The sequence below is a fragment of the Mchenga conophoros genome, linkage group LG7, assembly GCF_057382185.1.
Source record: "Mchenga conophoros isolate Kocher_MC1m ecotype Shallow Benthic linkage group LG7, M_conophoros_male_GT1.1, whole genome shotgun sequence".
NCBI lineage: Eukaryota > Metazoa > Chordata > Actinopteri > Cichliformes > Cichlidae > Mchenga > Mchenga conophoros.
Genome location: NC_140532.1, coordinates 48,848,101 through 48,863,247, shown reverse-complemented (window position 1 = coordinate 48,863,247; position 15,147 = coordinate 48,848,101). Strand labels below are relative to the sequence as shown.

The window sequence follows — 15,147 nt, the reverse complement described above, 5'->3', positions numbered from 1 at the left end:
CACAGAACTGACAAAGCCCCTATCACAACTTGCCATTTCAGAGCTACACGCTTGAAAAGTAACTGCCTTGTTTTAACCGCTTGGACTGGTTCAACCTATGGCTTAGACCACAGTGCGTCACCTTATCTTTTTCAAAAAACAAGTTGCAACCAGCAGCCTGTAGTATTTCAAACGAATGAAAAAAAGAAATAAATATCAAAGGTCTGCATTGTGGACAAGAGGGCATCAAGAAACAATACTGACTGGACAAAGAAGCCAAAAGAAAGACACTGTAATACAGGAAGACTCACGGCTTGGCAGCCAGTTACACTTAGTGATGACACACTGCCTGCAGTGTTAGGCACAGTCAATAAATGTGTGTCTGTGTGAGAAATGTTATGGGGAATGTTCTGTATAAAAGAAACAAAATGCCAATGTGTGGTCCAATGGCAGCGAGCCCAGCTTGCCAAATGACATAACATGCCTGCTTCAAACTGCACTGTGCTGTAGGTCTATTCAGCCGCTTCTTCAAATTCAACCATCAGTGTCATACATAGTTCTCTTATATTTGTACTATGCTCCAGTACAAAACGAAATGCTGACCAGTGGTGGGGGAACTGCCTTGGCACGCACCAAGAGAAAGACAAAAAGCACTTCTTCGGACATATAAGGAGAGGACCGTGCTTGAGGCTGCCTGTGCTGTGCTCTCGTCTCATCCTCTTATACAGAAAGTGTTCACTGTACTGAAGGAAAATTAGAGCTGCACTTTTTAGAAGGGACGGAGTGCAAATGAGCAAGTTAGACATGTGTTACATGCTTAGATCAATGAAATAGTCATGTCTTTATATGGTTCACCTAGAAATAAAACTAGAGATCGTGTTGTTACAAAAAGACACTCCCCAAACAAATCCCAAATGTTTTAACCTCCCACGATGGTCCTCAGCAACAGCCCTGAATCTGAGAGGCCCCGACAGAATGTGCCTTATCCAGCCAAGATCACCAAAACTATGTTGGGCTGCATCCGCTGTTTGTTTTATACAACATCAAACCCAGGACCCAGAGTTACTGAGAAGACATAGGAAACAAATAACACTGCTAGCAGAGCCTTTTGCTTATTCTACAGAACAATGACTCCACAGTGTCAGCAACCACTTCTCTTATGCACGCCTTCTCTGAAGATACTCCAACCAAGGTGACGTTTAGAGCCAAGAGTGAATTAGTAAATTGATTACAAGACCTATTTGTGATGGTTTTACTCACTGCAAGAATTGACAATGTGCAGACATTTAATTTAGTTGTCAAGGCAACTGAGGGCCTAAAAGGGGTTTTAATTTCACAAGTCAAGGAAACCAGTGTTCTCGTCTGTGGGGGAAATCTGAGAAATTTGACATAAGAGGAATGTAGGAGCTGTTAGTGGATTACAGTCTGAAAGCAGAGTACCGAAACTAGCAGTCAAACAAACTGTACGCTGTTTATAATCTACAAAGCCTAAAGCTGAAATCATGTCATGTTAAACTGGGAAAATGGTTCACATCTCGAAAACTGTTAACACACGAGGGAGGGCAGACAAAGTCAATAAAACGTCTTCTAAGTTATTGAAAATCTCTGCGGTATAATGAAAGCAGAACTGGTTGAGACAAATTTAGCAATATCAGTTTTACAGTCATTATGTTTTATTGGCGTAACTGAGACTAGAGAACAAAATAAAGTGCTACTGGAAAGCAAATTATCACCATAGGACATTAAATGAAAGACAATATATTGTGCAAATATTTCCAAGGAGAACAGATTGCACGAAGCAGATTAAACGACACGAGACAACTAAATAAATCTACAAAAGTGGAAATCTTACCAATCTGTTTTCATCGAACACCTCAAAGAGTAGCCTATGATTCTGTGGACACACCTGTGGGAGCAACAAAATAAGGAAGATGTTAGAGACGTTGCTTGCTGTTTATGTCAAAGTGTATGTGCATTTGCGGGTAACTGGCTGCTTGCTTTTTGTTTTGTAATCATTTAAAACTGTGCAGAGTCTTAGAAGGCAGTCAGCTGTCTAATTATCGAAACAGAAGCCTAAGCTGTACTCATTTTACTATAATACACAAAATCTGTTTCCTTGCAAACAATTCCTACACTATCAGGAGTTGAGCAATCAAAGTTGACACAAAGGTACAGCTTATACTCTTAAAAGGCTGTTATCCATATTGCACATTATGACATCATTATGCAACTTAACTACCTAACAACAGGAAATGACCAATTTGTATCATTTATTCACCCATGAAATCTTATAAACTATTCTATCGTTTTAATTTCACAAAATGTTATTGATTTAAAAAAACTTGAATTATAGATGCCTATCAACACCACCTAACAAACTGAACTGAACTAAAACACCCTCAGTCTAGAGTTATCATGTCACTATACTTATAACGTCCTGTTTGATTACAGGGGTGGAAGACGTGGGTTTCATCGCCATGTTAAACTGCAACCAAAGATTCACAGCTATACAACTCCTGCTCCAAAGTAGAGCAATAACAGACCGTCAAAGCAAAAATAAATAAAAATAATAATCATCATTCACGAAAGCATTTCAAAATCTGAACTCACTCTAAAGTAGAATTCTTCGTTCCATTTTGGGTTGAGGGTCTGAAACACAGTGTACAGAAGCCACAATGAATAACTGCATTAAAACACAATAAACAGCATCATTAGTTTACACAGAAAAGAGAACAGATGTATGAAAAGCATCCCACTCAGAGTGAGAGAAGAGAGGCCACGTGCAAAATTTGGCTCTATCTGGCATGCCAATGATCCTCTCTTATATTGTTAGAGGAGGTTTGTAGCAAACTTGCTCCTGTGATAAGAATAAGCCTTCAGATTAACAGGCGTGAGGATTTTCACCCACTTTCTGGATGCATCAGCTCAGCAGTTACACCCCCCTCCAATCCACTCTCCTTCTGCCTCACACATTTGATGTTTTTATTAGACTGGGAACTAAGTGACAGTTCTCATTAAAATTCCTTTGGTGACTCAAATGACTTAAACACTCAAATGTCAATGAAACCTGAATTTCACAAGTTACACTGAATAATAAACATTAAATGTTTTACAGCAGCGATAAAATAACATCTGTACTAAAACTACTGAGATACCACAATTACAAATTAACTCGCTGTACTTGGATGAACAATATTAATGAAATCTGCAGCTCACAAGGCAAAAACAAAAACAAAAACATCCAGAACAGCCTAACCTCAGCTCTTCTGTGCTCAGGGCATCATCTAGATACTGATGTTTGCCTCAGATTGGCTTTTTATTTCTTTGTCATATCCCATTTTTTTCATGTCATCTTGCCACAAGCCAAACTCTTAGCTTCAACAACAAAGATGCCATCAAAGGTGTCCCACTTAAAGACACATGAAGCCCACAGAAGAGCGAAGCACCACTGCTTCTTTTTCTGCTCCACATAGCAGTACTATTGTCAGCTATTTATATCCTATAAAGAAAACCATGGCCACTGGCAGCATATGTTTGGCTGCATGTAGGCCTGAGCTGCTTGACTCCAACACAGGCTTTCGTTGGCAGCTTCTTATAACCAACTTTACTACCAGGAAGTAAGAAACTGAGTCAAGCTATGCTTTAAAGTTTAACCCCTGCACATTATAAAGTACAGCCTCAGAAAAGAATAAAATGGAGTGCAGCAGAACCCAATACATTTCAGATCAAATTTAAACCATGCAGCTCAGAAAATTCAAAAATCCTGGAAATCAATATGCACTTCCACTCAAATTACAGCTTCCTTTGAATTGGAAACGTCTCCTGTGCTGGGTTTACAATAATGGCAAGTAATAGCTCCCCCTGCTGTGAAGAGATTTCCTCCTCAAAAAGAGGCCACGGGGGAAGACCTCGACCAGTGTCTCCCTGTCCTGAACAGATAAAGGAAGCACCACCTTTTTGTGCCTTTCTGGAGCTTTGCCTTGATTGGTAGGTGTGGGGGTAGGGAGTGTGTGTTGGTATTAAGATGATCTGTGATCCCACACCTGTGACTTTAAAAGGGACTCAATAAGTGCACATTTAAGTGGCTGAAAAGGCCCATCTAAAGTGCAGGTGTGGAAGTAGATTAGTTTGGCAGGAGTGGCCAAGCTAGCCAAGCAATACAAGTAGGTTCATTAGAGGTCATTGGGCTTTCAAGGCTCAGGTGGTCGAGCGAGCTCTCCACTAATATAGGGGCTGGCCATTCGATCCCTCCATGTGCCAAAGCACCATCAGGCAGTACAATGAACTCCAGATTACTTCTTGCATAGCAGTCTGCTGCCATTGGTGACTGAGTGTGTGTGACTAAGGAATAAAGCTACGGCTCTGTTCTCACCTGGAATTAACATGCATCTTGGGTGATCCAATCACAAGGAGAAACCTCCAAGTACAGGTGTAGGAATGCACACGCAGATTTAACTGCTCACACCATATTCAGATATGCCGTGGGCTACACAATGCCATTCGCTTGTTTTAGCAGTGTGTACATAAATTTATCTGGAGCCACATTTAAAGAACGCCTACATAATCAGTGTTCTTCCTACCAGTGGAGAAACACAACGTCCTCCTGCACTAGTACTGGCTAACAGACTTATTCCCAACAACTCTGTTTACAACTGTAAATGTACACGATAAGAAATCTCACCAGCACATTAGTGTGATAGCATGAAATATCTCCAAACTACTGCCCATTTCCCGTTAGCTTCTGCCATTTATAATAGTTCTCCCATTAGCAACAGGTGCCCTGCTGGTGAGACCGGCTGTAAAATGAACATAGAGCAGCACACTGTTTTGAGTCAAGATTAATTAGACTTTAATTTGAGACCCTGAATAATTAAGCAGGTTTGCAAAACTTCTGTAGGCTCCATGTTTATTTGCAGAGTAGCTGTCCACTTGTGACTGCGTCATCCAAGACATAAACAGGACCTCTAAGACAACAAACATCAGACTAAACATGCTACAGTTCAATGCTTCAAAGTCACTGTTTACTTATGGACTTACCTTTTTAATCGTTTTTGTTTGGACTAGGGCAAGCTCTCTAGTTTCATCAGCAACATAGAGGGAAAGCTTGACATAAGGATCACTGCAAAACCAAAGCAGAAAAAAAAAAGTCGGAAGCATATCCAAATTCAAACCATCTGCTCCCAGCAATACATATTTACCAAAAACAGCACACATCTATAATAAATAGGATACATACATTTCATATTACATTTAATTTCCATATCAAAACAATGATTTCCAAAGTGATAAAAGACCAAAGCAAATTACATATTAGCATATACAAACAAATTAAGTTTTTTTTTCTCAATGCAATCAGTTATAGTTCCAGTGTAGACAGTTCACACTTAGAAGAAAAAGAAAATTGCAATTGGTGCGCCTTAGTTAGACACTCCTTCCATTTGAGTATCCTGAGAAATAAAAATCCTGTCTTATTGGTAAAGACTGCTAAAAATAGAAACAGCTAAACGTTTTGAGGAGAGAAGTACAAACAATAAGCAGACCATGTGTGACTGTGCTATTTAAAACTCCCCACGTGGCTTATTTGAAGGTGCTGACAGGGTAGAAACCTCCAGTGAGCTCTGGTCTGAGCGGCGATCTACTGTTCACTGCGAAGACCAATTAACCTGATGTTAGTCACAGCAGGCAACACCTGGTACCGTGTCACACTTTGCAAAACCCTTCCCTGGGAGAACTGACTATTTAAAAGGTCTGTGTACATGTGGAGGGGGTGACTTTGCAAAGTTACATAGTCCTACATGAAACTTTCACGTTAAAATTACAACGCAATTAACACAGACGATGCTTTTATTTGTGCATTTGTATATCTAAATAGGATATCTTAAAGCATCCTCTGTGTTAACAACTTTTTATTGATCAAGTTAATCAACTAGGTTTACTGAAAGCTAGAGTTTGGAGGTTAAAAAAAAGAAAAAGAAAAACAAAGAGTAAAGCAAGAAAGAAGCTAAGCAACAGCAGGGTTTCTGCACAGACTTTGTTTTTCCTTTGCTCAACCTAATGTAATAAGATATTTGTGCTGCAGAGACAGTTTGGTGTGAATTACACTTTTCTGGATTTGCAGGTTCAAATTAGTTTCTCTAGTAGTGTTAGAAGAGAGATGACTATATTGACATTAGAGATTTATTCAGTGAAAGCAAATGTAATACACTTTAATTGGTACCTCACAGTCCACAATTTATAAAAGCAACTGTAACTTATTAACAGATGCATATTACCTGCATTACAAATGAGTGGTGACTTGCCAACTTGATATCTCATCAATATGTAACCTGGATTCCAATCAAGAGAGCCAAGTCCAGACTTTAAATCATTAAAATATATTCACACACCTTAGCTGTTACCCAACATGATGAAAAGAACTGAAATTAAGTGGTATCAACACAGCTAATATACGTGTTAGCCACCACCAGACACTGTGGTATATAAAGATGATGTGGAAGATAATGTTAGTAGGGCAATTTAGGCAACTCAATAACTGCCTACTACTACTACAATAACCCTTCCCCTGCTACTTACTCTTCAAACCACTGCAGTCAAGAACGCGACTGCTTCGACTTCAGGTGTCTTTGGTCAAATTAGCAGTATGCTGAGTTGACACAGGTGAATGGTGCGATTGCCGTTTTGTGTCGAGATGATGATTTGGGGTTTCTGGCACGACCCACATGGCACATTTCAGCACCCTTCACATAATTTACTGCCACAGCATCCTGTAATAACCTCTTGTGGTCTCAGGAGCTACAATTGTGGCTGCTTAGCAAGAACTGCTTAGTATAAGGTTAAATACAGGATTTTAAACACTTTTTAAATATCAAAATATTAGAGAATGGGTTTTAAATCTATTCAGACATAATCAGTAACCATAGCATTAGGACTGACCTAATCAGCAATTCAATTTCGCAGCTACAGTGCAGTCTTACTTTCATTTGAAGGAAGCAGTTGAGATAAAACAAAAGAATAAGAACGAAATTAGACGGGCAGACAGACGGATATTGAAGGAGTTGCAAACATACCCTAGGCAAAACAGGTGCTGCTAGTTAACCTCTTCAGGAACCCCATAGCTTCTAATTGTGTGTTTGTGTGGTTCTATGATATGTTGCGATTAAACAAAAACAATGAGACCACTGTATCCCAGCTGCACGGAGACTTCTTGTCTCCTTCCTTCTATGAGCAAAAATCCTTCTAAGGGTGGGAGAAAGGCTACTTGTGGTCAACACAAGATTAAAGATACCAAAAGCAGCCGGAATCAAAGCATAGCCCCGTACACTTGTTCTTTGAAGTTACTTCCTTGAGTTTCTCTCATCGCCGCACAAAAACGGTGAAAACAAAACCTCAGAGTGTTTCATTTAATCTGAAACAACAGAATGTAACACACGAGCCACAAAGGAGCACCGACAGGAACACATTTGGAGCAAAAAGAAGAAAAGAACAGGCTGGAACTGTTTGAGCATCTTATGAGGTGACAGACTGCCAAGTCAGCACTGTCTCCTGTGGTAGCTAGCCACACATCAAGACCTCATTCAGTGCACTGCATTACAGTTCAGCTTTCTCCTGAGCCAGGCTGAGCTGTCCTGCCAGCAGGGCATCAGGATGCTAACACATGCACTCTGGCATGCGAGTAGCACTCACACAGTGCTACACATGCCAAGCTCTTCCTCAAACAATGTCTGCATTCTTACAGTTCAGATACATTACTGTGATCAACAGTAGGCACAGAGCTCAAATTCAGAAGAGGCTTCCAGTGCTCCTGTGGTGATTTCAGACAGATATACAGTTTAATATAGTTAAATATTTCTTTACAGCCTCATGCAACATGTTACTTTAAAGAATGATGATAAGCAATCTTCAGTGAGTCTGTCCTGTGAAGTCTTGCTACATGTTTTGCATTGCAATTACATTTGCAAACCTACTCAGGCATTCAATAACATGTAGCTAAAAGACCTATAACAGCAAAAAGCTGTCACATGTTAAGATTTAGATCTCTTCAGCTGAAGTGCTGTGCCATTTAAGTGACTTACTGGTCATTGCTATTTCTAATGGAAGTTTGCGCTTCAGCATAATAAATATTCCATGTTTAGTTTGACACTAGAAAGCTAGTTTCAAATTAAGAAGAAAGTCTCTGATTGGCACATGGAAAAATACAACAACAGCCAGCAGGATGGCAGAGGTGGTGTTGATAGAAGTGACAGCGAGTCATTCAGCATATTATTAGAGCAAAAGCAAAGCTGTGGGTAATTAAAATTCAAGGAGCATAAGTTACACTGCTTAACAAAAATAAAATTACAATAACTAAAGTTATTATGTAACATCATGTAAAAACTGTATTAACAGTCTGTTGCACTTCACAGACTCACACATGGGAGGGAGATATTGATGGACATAACGCTTCAGAGATCATCAAAAGTTTAACCACACTGTGTTCCCACATGTGGGAAGGTATGTGGCATGTATAAGAATTAGTCAAGCTCTTTTATCTGGAAGAAGGGTAACAGAGGTGGGTTATGAGTAGGATAGGAGAGGCAGGATGGAAATCATTGATTAACACTTGAGGTGCAAGGTCTGTAACTAGAAGGAATGTAGGAACTGTGCATAACACTGTGCTGCTCAAGGTTAAAAACGACTGGCTAGAAGGAGAACCCCAAAGAGTTGGGATGCTAAACACAATACTACAACTAAGGTCTGTCTAGTTTTCCTTAAGCATGGATTTCTTCATGTAATGATCCATGGCGAATCATTATTAGTGAGTGAAGTAGCTGACATGTTTGGCATGACCCATCTAAACTGTGATGATGTGTATGCAATGTTGAAGGCCTCAAAAGACCTAGTTTTGTGAAGGAAGAGAACATGTAGAGCACCAGAAAGAAAGAAGCCCAAGTCCACTCACCAGACCTTCACAATGACAGCAGGAAAGCAACCTAACACTTCTATTATTAACACAAAAACAGTATCTTCTGACGTTTTCTCAGAAATTCCATGATACGCACCTGGCTCCAAGGATGTCTTTCTTCGCCAGATCAATTCCTGCAATGACCTTAACCCGTAACACTCGTGTTTCATGCTGCAGACAGAGGGAAAGAGATGATGGGTCAAAACATTTAATCAGCTAAGTTAAGTCATCTAAGATATTTCAAGCAGCCAGCTGCAATGAGCTGCCTTTTAAATCAATAAAGCTCACCTATAAATAAATGGCCGTTTGTAACTTGGCACCAAAACTCAAACGCAGTATCCGAAAATATGTAGACACTTAATATGCTAAACCACCTCATGCCAGGCTGTGACTACACTTTTCTCCAAGTCACTGCAGCGGCAATTAATTTACTGGGGAAGTCTCTGACATAGTTAATGATGTTAGCATAACACCAGATGACAAAGTGAGAAGAAAAGGGGAGTGGGGTGCCTTACTGAATGTTTACCTCATGATCACAGTAAATGCTTTGTTTCATGGTATAATCATCAATGAATACTATCCCCATCTGTTTAGTGTGTGTGAGGGAAGTTTTTACAGACAAGCCTCATGTCAGCAGGGTACCCCAGAGCTATCAAAGTGGGTTAAATGATAGGGTTCACCTTTTCTTCTAATGATTACTAAAAAAAATTATAATAAATACAATGTTAACATAAGAAGGCACCTAAATTCTACGCCAACATTTCAAACCCGATGTTAAAAATATTTTCTAGCCAATAAAGATCCTTCCCCCAGATATAATGATTTTGGTGGTGCTGTTGGTATTTGTTTCCTCTTTGCTGTCGCTGAAACATTTAAGTCACATAACATACTAAAAACTTGAAGTGACAGAACAAATTACCAGTGGCTAATATAACCAATATTGATAATCGGGAGCTAAATCGGCCAATCCCTACATAGATGTTAGAGAAACTAACGTCACATGGTTCAAAGTGCATCTACGTAACACAGATTCAGTGAATTGCTGAAGCTGAACCCTCTTACATCCTTCCTGGTCAGACTGACAGATGAGTCAAATGCAGCCAGAGTGCAAATTCAACAATCAAGAGTCACACCCCTATTTCCCCTTTGAGAAACCATTAAAGATATATTTTTAGCTGTCCACCAGGATTATCCAAAAAAAAAAAAAATTCCACACTGCTTGCCATTTGAGAGTACACTGCTCCGATCTCACATATAACAGCTCCCCTATTTAAAAAAAATGTTTGGAGATATACATAGATGCCCAATGTTTGACTCGTGACTATGATGCTGCAGTATTAAAAACAAAAACAAAAAACAATAACGCTTGAATTATTTCATAATTAATGGCTACATGCTTTATGTAAATCTGAATGCCATGGCAACTCAGTCGTCTACATCCAAGATCACCTCACTTATCAGGCAGCCACGATTACAAACAAGAGGTAGTTTTTAAATCTGACACAGCGGTCGAGCTTGTACCGGGATCGAGCCATCGCACCCGAGAAATCGGTCGGTTTCCCTTCTGCACATCTGGGATTCAACAGAGCATTGCGAGGTAGCGGTTAAGCTCCAAGTCGCCCATAAATTGAATTAAACCGAGGATGGAACGAACCAACAGAGGCTGCTGACTAACTTGGACTGCTTGGGTTCACGACTGTAGGCACAGTGGTGAAAGTGCTACTGAAAATGAGCTGAGAAAACTAGTGGACACGAAGACAGGGAGGAACTGACAGCTGCCGAACATTACACTGGAATGTTATCCAGGGTAAGGGGTTGTTAGCTTGCCTATCGGGCTAACGCTGGCCATCTCTGGCTGCACCCCTCTTGAAGAGACTCCTGGTTGTAGTATACTTTTTATGGGCTCGGTTGAGTTTAAAGCTTACCTCATCTTCTGAAAGTCCATATATCGGTTCGTAATTCGCAGCCATATAGCCTGCGGTCCACGCTATATACACACAAAAACAAGCCGCTTTGCAAAGCTAGCTAGCTAGCCTTGAACAATAAAGTCCCACTCTCCTCTCTGTGCCGAGCTGTGAAGGTAAAGTCCACTGTGAAAGCAAGTCCTCGGCACGCCGCGGGTGGTTGGTTCTCAACCGGATAACGTAATCCTTTCCCGCGTGGTCCGTCCAGGACCCAACTTGGAAATGAAAAAAATAAAAAAAAATTACAGTGTAGCGAAATGTTTCGACTGAGGCAAACCGCTTTTGTCAACTCCGAGCTTATCCCTCCCGAAATGTTGTGACACTTGACTTCCTCCTAAGAGCTCAGCCAATCGTGTGCCAAGAACACGTGATTGCTGTCAAACTCAGCCAATAAAGTGCGCCTTGAATTCCCTAACGCGCCTGGCTGGCCAATTAAATAAGAAGAGGACGTCGAAATTAAGTGGGTCGTTTAATTTTTTTCTCGCTCTTTTTGTGTTATGTAGAACTATGTCTCACTGTTGAAATAGCCAGAATGTGTAAGATAGTTTTCACATATAATATCACCATCTCCACCCGAAGGGGATCGTGACGTGGGCGGGGCTTGTAACAGGCAGCCAATCACGTGCTGCAGTCACAGCAAGCAGCAGGTCTGGTCCGCTGCAGGTACTGATCTGGATCACGAAATTAATTGAGTCCAGGATGGGCGAAAACTGAGAGTCACTTTTGGAAATCGAGTTAACTCAGCTCATAGATGAGTCAGGTATTGTATATTCATTGTATACCGTAAAATTACAACTATAACTTTTATTGCATGTGCGATCACGTATGTTGGTGGAGTCTAAAAAATCCATGGATTGTGACGACCTTGACATGTCGCTAATTAAAGAAGTTCTTTATAGTGTCCTTCAACCGTTAACATATATTTGCAACAAATCATTTCAAACTGGAATTTTTCCAGATAAAATGAAAATTGCCAAAGTGATCCCATTATATAAAACTGGTGATAAACAGATTGTGTCAAATTATAGACCGGTATCTTTACTGCCTCAATTTTCGAAGATTCTTGAAAAACTATTTGCAAACAAACTAGATTCTTTAATTGATAAAAATGATTTATTGAATGATCATCAGTATGGGTTCAGAAGAAATCGTTCAACATCTCTAGCTGTGATGGAATCTATTGAAAATATTGCAACGGCTGTGGATGAAAAACAGTTTGGAATAGGTTGATATACATGATAGAGCATTCTTTACTTTTACAGAAGTGTGAAAGGTATGGTTTAAGAGGTGATGTACAATTTTGGTTAAATAGTTACTTGAATAATAGGTTCCAATATGTGAGTATTAATAACATGAAATCTAAACTTAGAAAAGTAACTTGTGGAGTCCCGCAAGGATCTGTTTTGGGACCTAAGTTATTGTTACTTTATATAAATGATATTTGTACAGCCAGTGATACTTTAAAATATGTGATGTTTGCTGATGATACAAATTTATTTTGCTCTGGAAAGGACATAAAGAAATTACTGAAAACAGTGGAAACAGAACTCATGAAGTTAAATAGATGGTTTGTATTTAATAAACTATCATTGAATGAAAGTAAAACAAAATTTCTGTTATTTGGAGGTAGTAAAAGTAATATTAAAGTAAAATTGAATTTAAATAATGTTGAAATTGAAAGAGTATATGAGACAAAATGTTTAGGAGTAATTATTGATGATAAACCTTGTTGGAAGCCCCACAAAGAACATGTGAAATGGAAATTATCCAAGCCTGTTTCTATTCTTTATAAAACAAGAGACTCTTTGAATAAGAACTGCCTTTATTTATTGTATACTTGCCTTTGTTTGCCTTATATGACTTATTGTGCGGAAATTTGGGGGAACACATACAAAACATATTAGGATTCAATTTTTAAATTGTAAAAAAGAGCCATGAGAATAATAAATAAAGTTGGATATAGGGAGTCCACCAACCAGTTTTTTGTAGGATCATCTATGTTAAAATTCATAGACATTATATATTCTAAAACTTTAGAAATGACATATCGAGTGATGAAAAAGAATGTTCCAATTCGTATTTTAAGTATGTTTCAACTAAGAGATGGAAAATATGATAGAGAGGGTCTTATGTGTTTGAAATACCTAAAGGAGAACCAATGTTAAGTATAGATTTGTGTCAGTTTTGGGAGTGAAATTATGGAATGGACTTAATGATGAACTGAAGACATTTTTCAGGAAGAATTTAAAAATTTGTATCATACAAGGTTATAGAAATTTGGCTTGATGAATAATTTTGTGTTGATTTAATTTCTTGATTTATCATTGATTTCTTTTCAAATTGTTACATAACTTATTTATCAATGTTATTTATTTTCTTGGTTAAGGATTTGATTATTCCTATGGGGGTAAAGGACAGGATAATTATAAGCCACAAGGCTTCAGCCTATTCCTTTTTCGGTTACTGTTTGATTGAGTACTTTTATGTAAAATGTAAAATGTTAATCTGTTGTTGTTGACCGAATAAACTTAAACTTAAAATTACGATTATTCTATTATGTGAACTGCTGTGGAAAAAAAAAATCTGTTCTGGTAACACTCCGACACATTAGAGGCTTGTTCAAGTAAATGATTTGCAATGACAGAAAGAAATGACAACATTTCCTTTCGTTTCTTTAAGTAGTCTTTAGGAATAGTTCTCCAGGCTTCATGAAGAGCATTCAAAGCTCTTCTTCTTTAAATTTGCCTGCCTTTTTGTTCTGTTTCCTGTCAAGTAATATTGATGTCCAGGCTCTGGGGAGGCCCATCATTGACTGATAGTGTTCCACTTTGTGTTTTTCTATGCTTTAACCACACTGGCATTGAGTTTTGGGATCACTGACACTGAAAAATAAAGCTGGTGATAATCAGACACTTTCCAAATGATATTTCATTGCAGATCGAATCCTAATGGTGCATTTCTGCATTCACAATTCCACCAATTTTGACAAGATCTCCAACACCACTGGCTAAAATGCAGTTCCTATCATGACAGACCCTCCACCCTGTTTTACGGTTAGCTGTAGACACTCATTGTTGTACGTCTCTCCTGACCTCCTCCATACATATTAACAATAATTTGAGGCAATATTTCAAAGGTGGATTTATAACTTATAACTATTATGTCTAGGGTTGGCTGAAGACTCAAGACTTTAAAGGAGAGTTAGCACTTTAGAGGGTTAGACATGCCAAACCCTGCAGCTGGCATAGTAACAGATACCTGAACCATTAATAATAGATTGATTACACCATGTAAACCCGTTATTAAAGAAGCCTTATCACAACTTGCACACTATGCACTGACTAATGTGTGCAATGAATACAGGAAATGAATCTGATGATCTGATGAGGCATGTTTGTCTTTCATTGATCTTCCATTCATAGCGCGCCAACATTTGAAGACTGCAAATGATTTTTTGTGTGTCTGTGTGTGTGTGTTTGTTTCACTTTTCAGGAGCAACACCGGTCCTCTTCTACAGTCTAGACGCTTTCTTCCCTAATTAAAAGCTACCAGAGCATACAGACAGGCCTGCGACAAACACCCGGCTTTTATCAGCCAAAGCAGATCTGTTTTATTTGAGCCTTTGATTTGGTCCATTTAACAGACTTTAATCTTTAGAAAAGAAACAGTTCCAGGAAGTAACACTAGATGCCACTGTAGAGCTGTAATTGCTGTTTTGTTTGACCCGTTCAGTCCTCGAACTGGTGTGCTTTTAGTTAGAGAGCGCAGACATCTATGAAAATTAGACCCCCCTTCGCTGCTGTTATTTTCGAGGGGGACCTCAGTCCTTCATCTATGGTTGCTTGACGTGCCTCAGGCCTATTCCACTGCAACAACGCCAGCACAAACGGACGTGCACAGACACAAAGGTTCGCATACCAAAACAACTTCCCCAAAAAGACGCAGTTTATTGGAAACGTGTATAAATGGGTTTATAAATCCGCGCACCTGTGAGCAATTCAACGGAGGGCATCCCATCAAGGAGCATCCTTGTTCAGATGTGGACTGGCTTGGCTTACACATGCCTGTGTGGCAGTGATAGTTTTGAATCCACGTGGAAGAGCAGATGGCCATATTATATAACATTGTTGCATGTAAGCAGAGCTGAAAAGGGGGACGAAGAGAGATTTCCCAAGCTGCCTCGGTTTGAAGGCCTCCAACACAAAGCGTGCTTTTACTGTGTGATTACTCACAAATAGTTTTTTTCTGATGTGAATGAGTCGC

General features: G+C 39.3%; 1 protein-coding gene across 4 annotated transcripts in view; it reads right to left on the bottom strand.

Moving 5' to 3' along the window:
- The window catches only part of nedd4l (NEDD4 like E3 ubiquitin protein ligase), a 41,700-nt gene extending 30,490 nt beyond the window's left edge, over positions 1 to 11,210 (bottom strand). For all 4 annotated transcript variants that reach the window (XM_085279837.1, XM_085279838.1, XM_085279840.1 and 1 more), the window contains exons 1-5: positions 10,846 to 11,210; positions 9,018 to 9,091; positions 5,017 to 5,098; positions 2,590 to 2,628; positions 1,832 to 1,885 (exon numbers count right to left, since the gene is read on the bottom strand). In XM_085279837.1, coding sequence (XP_085135963.1) covers positions 1,832 to 1,885; positions 2,590 to 2,628; positions 5,017 to 5,098; positions 9,018 to 9,091; positions 10,846 to 10,890 — 294 coding nt within the window. In that variant the 5' untranslated portion in view covers positions 10,891 to 11,210. The remainder of the gene's footprint in view (positions 1 to 1,831; positions 1,886 to 2,589; positions 2,629 to 5,016; positions 5,099 to 9,017; positions 9,092 to 10,845) is intronic.
- Positions 11,211 to 15,147: the final 3,937 nt, after the last annotated feature.